Source organism: Salvelinus namaycush, unplaced genomic scaffold (assembly GCF_016432855.1).
Source record: "Salvelinus namaycush isolate Seneca unplaced genomic scaffold, SaNama_1.0 Scaffold2044, whole genome shotgun sequence".
In the NCBI taxonomy this organism is placed as follows: Eukaryota; Metazoa; Chordata; class Actinopteri; order Salmoniformes; family Salmonidae; genus Salvelinus; species Salvelinus namaycush.
This window is the reverse complement of record NW_024058836.1, coordinates 1-8,077: the sequence shown is the minus strand read 5'-3', so window position 1 is coordinate 8,077 and position 8,077 is coordinate 1. Positions and strand designations below refer to the sequence as shown.

Sequence of the window (8,077 nt, the reverse complement as noted above, 5' to 3'; positions counted from 1 at the left end):
CACGGTGCTCAGGAGCATGCTAGTTTTCTGTTCTACCTGATAATGAATTGCATCCACCTGGTGTCCCTGGTCAAAATCAGTCCCTGATTAAAGAGGAACAATTAAAAAATGCAGTGGCACTGGCTTCACGTCGAGGTCCAGAGTTGAGTTTGAGGGGCCTAGGGCAAGTGAACTGACCTGAGCAGTCGGGCAAGTTGAGCCTGCTTGAAAGTTACTCTAGGTGTTTTAAAAAAGGAATTCAAATAGAGCATATCCTAAAACGGATATTTCTGGTTCATCACCATTGTTTAGGCGAAAGACAGACAATTTATGGAATTTATGGCAACCGTGCAAGTTGAGCCTGCTCTGTGGATGTCCCGTTAAACAGGGTATTTTTTTCCAATGCAGTTGCTATGGTTCTGGATTAATAGAACGCTCAGCCTACCGCTGGCTTCGTTCTGACTGTGGGAGGAGCTCACAGCCTGAAATAAAACGGGCTGATTAACAGCGAAGGGAAAACAGATTTCTAGGTGTTTGTCTGGGAACAAATTTGAATGTTCTAGTGTAGTTTACAATTCGACTGTTCTTTAGCTTCTGGAGTAAACATTTTATCTTACACTATAGATATATTTTCCAAAATGACTTGGTCTGTAAGCAGTTGTTTCATCACTCTGGTCGTTTTGTTCCTTTGGCGGATCGAAGACATTGCAGAAGCTTGCAAATGCGCTCCTGTGCATCTTCAACAGGCTTTTTGCAGCGCAGACGTCGGTAAGGCAACTTTGGCAATATTTCTGACTTCTCAGGTTCTCAACTCCGGTCCTCGAGTTACTCCAACGGTACACATTTTTATTGTAACCCTGGACAAGAGCACCTGATTCAACTAATCATCAGGCCCTCAATGAGTTGAATCAGGTGTTTTTGTCCGGGGACACAACAAAATATGTGCTGTTGTGTGTACTCGACGGCTGGAGTTGGCAACCACTGGGCTACTACACTGTATCAATGCGCAACATGCAAACATTTGAAGAATTCTGTGGTCGTTCTAATAATAATAATAACCATGACATAAACATGATCATTGTATTTACATAAGTAGGCAACAGTAAGATGGGCTACAGCCAGGGCTCTCCAACCCTGTTCCCGGAGAGCTGCCATCCTGTAGGTTTTTGAGCCAACCCTAATCTGCACACCTGATTCTAATAATTAGCTGGTTGATGAACTGAATCAGGTTCGTTACAACTGGGTTTGGATTGAAAACCTGCAGGAGGGTAGCTCTCCAGGAACAGGGTTGGAGAGCCCTGGCTGAGACCTCTGCTACACCAAGTGTTATTTGCCTCTAGGCCTACACATAATGCCTACAGTGTATGTATATAGACCAAAATTAAGTTAATATGTTATCTTCCTACATTTAACCCAAGGCACTCAGTTGTAGTGTAGACTTTGTAGTGTATACTATTTTATTTATATCAAATAGTGGTAGGCTACAGATGCTGTATTTTAATTTGAGCCAGTTTCACACATCAGGAACATAATCCTACAGCAATGTGTGTTGTTATGCGGCGTATAATGAATGGATTTTTTTGTTGTAGGGTTTGATATATTCTTCTTTGGGGCAAATCAAGTCTGGCATTTAAGTGGAAATGAATTACTTTAGTTGGCTTTTTAAACCTTGAATACATAACAAGTTTGCAGTTCCTGCAACGGGATGATTAAATTAAGATTTGGCAACTGTATATCACTATTCTTGGACAGTTAATTTCTTTCTTGTGCTCCTTAAAAGGAACGTTCTCAACCTGAATTGTACTTGAATTAAGGAAACACATATATTCTGCACAACCGTGGGCTGTGGCTCCATCTTGAGGTCTGAAACATCTGCCACATGATGTTTTTAGAGTAATGTCCCATAGTTGGTACAGCTCTTAGTAAAAACCTTTTCTACTGTAGTTTCATTAGTTCAGGATGGCTGCAAAACCAACTGTAGTTCCAGTGATGAAGCAACAAGTACATCTATGTGGTGTACTGGTCCTAATGATGATGATAGACAGCTGTGGAATAGAGGGAACTTAACATTACAGGAGTAGTTCATCGGTTTGGCAAGGATTAATCGCTTGAATATCTTCTGAATCAGACTGAAGTGAAGAGGTTGTTGCTGTCAGCACCTTCTACCCAGACAGGTGGGCAGAGGAGGAGCATGTGTCATAAGGTCTGTGTGCCTGTGAAGGCGCTTCAGCAGGCCAGGAATATTCCCCTCTGATTACAGCTGATGGGACGCTCATGTGCCCCAGCACCTGGTTGGCACCTGAACATCTGCAGACCAGACAGGGCAGCATGGTTAAACCAGGCGTGTTGAATTAAAGACAGGGCAGATTAGTTAAACCAGGCGTGTTGAATTAAAAGCAGACGACCAGAGCTAGAAATCTAGGATCTGGAGGGAAAATGGACTCGTCTGTTTAGCCCAAACAGTGTGAACTTATGCGCAAACATTTTTAAGACTGTAATATCTTGGGTCTGTGTCGCTTTCTACGTTCTCTTAGATCTCATAACACCCTTAAATTGTCAGTGTCTTAATGACCATTAAAAGGAAAATAGATTGTCAGTTAAACCACGTTTCTCTCTTCCAGTGATCAGGGCAAAGGTGGTTGGAGTGGAAGTTGTGTCTGGTAACACCACGTATGACATCAAACAGATCAAGGTATGATCATCCTTTTTATTAAGTGGTTGTTCCTTCCTGCACTGAACATTGAAGCCACCTGAACCCCAGTCTGACAGATGGTCCCAGTTCTCTCCTTTCCCCTGGGCTCCATCCCTTCAGTGTTTGCAGATCTGGGTTGGCATAAACGGTGTAGTTGTGGAGCTTCCACCATATGAAAAGGAGCTTCAGTAGAAATGGCTCATTCCTCTTGCTGGAAAGCACATTATTCAGTTGATGTTCCTACCAGTTCTAGACTATGGTGGCATCATCTATATGACTGCAGCTGCCATTTCATCAAAGCTTTTAAAAGCAGTTCATCATAATGCACTTTATTACTGGTGATGGGGGTTTGGTTCTCATCACTGTATTCTCTACCAGGAAGTTGGCTGACTCTTTGTCACGTTGGTGGATAAATTGCCAGATTTTTATTTATAAAGCCCTTTTACTAAAACTCTCACTGTACCTAACATTATTACCCACCTTTAGACATTATAGTTACAGCCTGTCTCAGATCAGGGATGTTTAAGTCTGGATATTCCATTGGTCTCTACTGAGTTGGACGAATCTGCCTGAAATATTTTTGCCGAACGATCTTCAAAATGTTCTAAATGTGACGTTTATTTGCCTTTAGGGCGACTCAGAATTGATTTTGACTGTTCTGCTTACATTTTGTGTGTTTCTGAAATTCGGGGATCTAAAAAAAAAAATTACACCCTGATAAAAAATGAAGGTTAGATGAAGCAATGTTTTTGATCTACAAACATCAGGATGGGGAATAGGGAGGGAATTAGGAACGACTGCCAGTGCCTGAGAGCTGCAGTCGGTTAGGTTCAAAACTGTATATGTAGATGTTTGACAGATCCTTTGTTCTCTCTTTGTGATTGGCTAGATGTTCAAAGGTCCTGACCGGGTTATCCACGCCGTCTTCACTTCATCCTCTTCAGCCTCGTGTGGTGTGACCCTGGAAACCAACAAGGAGTATCTCTTCACGGGTGTGGTTCTCACTACGTCACCCAAGTTCATTGCTAGCGCCGGTTACACTGCTCAACCTGTGCTTGCAGCATCATGGCCTGTTCTAAACTATTGACTTCATCTCGTACAAGAAATCAAGTGCTTTAGAAAAAATACTTTACTTTTTTTTTTAACCTTTATTTATCTTGGTAAGTCAGTTAAACAAATTCTTGTTTGCAATGACGGCCAAACCCTGACGACGCTGGGCCAACTGTGCGCCGCCCTATGGGACTCCCAATCACGTCCGGATGTGATACAGCCTGGCTCTTCAAGTTACACTTTATAATACCTAATGTTATGAATTTAAATGTTTAATGCTTATAAATGTTTACAACTAATGCATCACTTATTTATTATGATAAATTCTAGTGTTCCAGGCTGCATCGGTATGTCTTCCTGCTCCAGGGTAAAGTTACCCCCAGGGACAGATCTAGGATCTGTTTCCCCCTCCCCCATTTCTAATCTTAACCATTTGTGGGGAAAAAGAGGAAATGGATCTAAGATCAGCATCTGGGGTAAACTTCTACCCCACAGGTTGTTGACTCACTGTCTTCTCTCTGTCTCCAGGCAGGATGAGTACTGATGGCAGTATGCATTTAGTCATGTGTGACTTTATTCAGTATTGGGAGGACTTGAATGGCACACAAAAGAAGAGCTTGACTCGACGCTACCAAAGCGGCTGCGATTGCACGGTGTGTGTGACAGGAATTATAGTCAAATTACTTTACACCACTTTTGTTAAATGTTTACTTTGTCACATGGCTAAATACAAGAGCTAGATTATTGGGGTAATGATCAGTCAGTGATCTGGATCTTTCTCTCTCCCTGCTCTGATCTACAGATCATCCGCTGCTCTTCCCTCCCCTGTCCCGTCAGTGCCCCAGATGAGTGCCTTTGGACAGACTTGTTGTTGGCCGATGGCCAAAGCGGACCCCAGGCCAAGTACTCTGCCTGTCTCAAGGGGCGTGATTGGTCCTGTGCCTGGTACAGGATGGCTCCATCCAATAAGTAGTTCCTGGATATTGAAGACTCCTAAACTCTACAGGCCTTCCACTCACTGCTCAGTGGCTAAATATGCCTGCAATTTAAAAGCTGGTCACTTCTTGTGCAATAGAAATAAACTACTCCTCAAATATAGTGCTCTAAGTATTCATTTCTTGTGCCATTCATCTGTTTTTAAACTGGAACCAAAGGTGTTATTGAAAATCAAAAGTGATCTCTCTGTTGTTTCTGACTAGAACATTTTTCCTGAAATACCATCCTAAAGCCTGGGGCATGTTCAGCTAGGCACAATATTGTAGAATGAATGTTATATACATAGTCTTCCATGACAAAGAAATGCAGGTGTGGTCCCCTTCTGCACGTTGAATGCATTTTAATGAAATTGCTGAGAACACTCACACTTGCTGACCAAAAGATTGTCTGAGTTTTCAGAACATTTATCTTAAATCGTCTCTTTAAATTGTTCAATATTTTCTCGGACTCACTACCCACTGGGCAATGTCTTTGAAAACTTTTAGCTTCAAAGTGAAACTAATTTTGGATTTATGAAGTTAAATCTTTTACCTAAATCCTTTATTTGATATTTAGACGTTGAACTGACATCTGTGCCGAGTGGGTAGACTACATGGATAACCGTTCAGAATGTTTTTGAAAGCTTTGTAATGTATTTAACTAGGTGAGCCAGTTAAGAACACATTCTTAATTACAATGATGGCCTAACCCGGACAATGCTGGGCCAATTGTGCACCACCCAATCACGGCCAGTTGTGAATCAGGACTAGGGTCTGTAGTGACTCCTCTAGCACAGATGCAGTGCCTTTAGACCGCTGTGCCACTTGTCCCAATACATGCATATTCGTCAACTTTTCAGCACCAATTGGTAATATGCAAATACTCAATTGTATATTTAAGGTTTGGAAAGTTTTTAATAGTAAACTGGTTTAGACTATATTAGTGAGAAATAAAGTGTTCTGGATTGACTGACCATGTCTAAAAGTAATGGACTATCGTTTCTCTTATTTGAGCTGTCCTTGCAATAATATGGACTTGGTCTTTTACCAAATAGATATCTTCTGTATACCACCCCTACCTTGTCACAACACAACTGATTGGCTCAAACGCATTAAGATGGAAAGAAATTCCACAATTTAACTTTTTAGGCACACCTGTTAATTGAAATACTTTCCAGGTGACTACCTCATGAAGCTGGTTGAGAGAATGCCAAGTGTGCAAAGCTGTCATCAAGGCAAAGGGTGGCTACTTCGAAGGATCTCAAATATATTTGTTTAATGCTTTTTTTGGTTACTACATGATTCCATATGTGCTATTTCATAGTTTTGATGTCTTCACTATTCTACAATGTAGAAAATAGTAAAAATAAAGAAAAACCCTGGAATTAGTAGGTGTGTCCAAACTTGACTGGTACTGTACATCTGTCCAAATGAAAGATAGCAGCTATATGTTAACTCAAAATTGTCCAAACCGAAACGGTCACACCTGCAACAGTTGACACCATAGATATATATATATATATATATATATATATACTGAGTATACCAAACATTATGAACACCTTCCTAATTTTGATTTGCACCCCCCTTTTTTCCCCCCTCAGAACAGCCTCAATTCATGTGGGCTTGGACTCTCCTAGGTGTCAAAAGCGTTCCACAGGGATGCTGGCCCATGTTGACTCCAATGCTTCCCACAGTTGTCAAGTTGACTGGGTGTCTTTTGGGAGGTGGACCATTCTTGATGCACACGGGAAACTGTTGAGCATTAAAACCCAGGAGTGTTGCAGTTCTTGACACAAACCGGTGCGCCTGGCCCCTACTACCATACCCAGTGTAGAGTATTGAGATGCATAGGCAGCAGGGGGGGGTTCCAACCCTCCAAGAGCCCAAACATTGAAATGTATTCTGTTCATTCTTATGCACAATGCTATGTTCCTGTGCTAATCGAATTAGGAAACTGACGATGTCTTGCAAACTGGTTGTTATACAATTGCCATATTCAGCCAGTTGGATTATTATTTTATTAGCACAGGAGTGGTAAAAGTGCCTCACTGGGTTGAATTCACTATAACTGCTTTATTCAATTGAATGGCTTATCTGCTTATCTTACTACGGACAAAAATATTAAATTTCTCTGCAACGTAGATGGTAAACCTGGTTGATTTGGTTCACAGTGCAGGTTAGTGTTTCTCATCAATCTTGTACTGGAGTCCACATTGCAGATGGACACAGGCATAAAACCTGATTTTTAAACTTCACTTTCACCATACTGCTAACCTTAAGACAAAAAAGCAAATTTTCCTTAATGAATTGTTATAATTTTGACTGTGCAGCTGGCCTCAGGGGAAATGGCCCAGGTCTGCCTCCAGGACAAGACTCATGACAAACATCAACCTGTTCAGTGTAATGTTTACAGTGGGTATTCACCACTCCTTGGATTTTTTCACATTTTGTTAGCGGGATTGAAATAGATTTAAAAAAAATTGGGATCCCAAAAAATGCAGACAAATGAACAAAAAATAGTTGTACAGTATTAACCGCCTTTTAGGCAAGCCTAAATTAGGTTAAGGAAAAGCATTTGCTTAATAAATCACATAAATGACATGGACTGAAATAGTAGTTTACATGATTTTTGAGTGACTACCCTTCCTCTGTTCCTCAAGACCAGGAGCTTTTTGAAAGGCTTATAAAGAAGGGCAGTGATTGGTAGATGGGAAACAAAGTTAACAATTATGCTGTGGATTATGTATAACACCACCCAGACATAAAAGATAGTCGTCTTTCTGAACTGAGCTGCAGGACAGGAAGGAAACTGCTCAGGGGTGTCACCACGAGCCATTTGGGGATTTTAAAATGGCTACGGACTTCAATGGCTGTGATGGGAGAAAACTGAGGATGGATCAACATCGTAGTGACTCTACAATAATGACCTAAATGACAGTGAAAATAAAATTATTCCAAAACATGCATCTTGTATGCAACAAGGCACTAAAGTAATACTGCAAAAAACATCTTGAATGAATAGACTTTTTGGTTTAAATGCAATACATTATGTTTGGGACAAATCCAACAACATATCACTGAGTAACTGCCTCCTTATTTTCAAGCATGGGGTGGCTGCATCATGGTATGTGTATCCTTGACCTTGGCAAAGACTGGGGATTTTTTCAGGATAAAAAGATACAGGATGGAGCTAAGCACAGGCAAAATCCTAAAGGAAAACCTGCTTCAGTCTGCTTACACCAGACACTGGGGAGGAAGGCACCTTTCAGAAATACAATAATCTACAAAGTTCCTGGCTGGTCACGTTAGTTTTGACTGAAATGTCCTGAAAATTGCTATCGAGCCATGACCCAACACTTGACAGAGCTTGAAGATTTCT

The 8,077-nt window shown here is 41.1% G+C and overlaps 1 protein-coding gene across 1 annotated transcript; it reads left to right on the top strand.

Annotated features, from left to right (window-relative positions):
- The first annotated feature begins 507 nt into the window (after window positions 1–507).
- On the top strand, window positions 508–4,694 carry LOC120038032 (metalloproteinase inhibitor 2-like). Its single transcript, XM_038983978.1, has 5 exons — window positions 508–747; window positions 2,601–2,671; window positions 3,561–3,663; window positions 4,250–4,374; window positions 4,524–4,694. Exons 1-5 carry the CDS (start codon window positions 618–620, stop codon window positions 4,692–4,694), a joined length of 600 nt encoding a protein of 199 aa, XP_038839906.1. The 5' UTR covers window positions 508–617.
- Window positions 4,695–8,077: the final 3,383 nt, after the last annotated feature.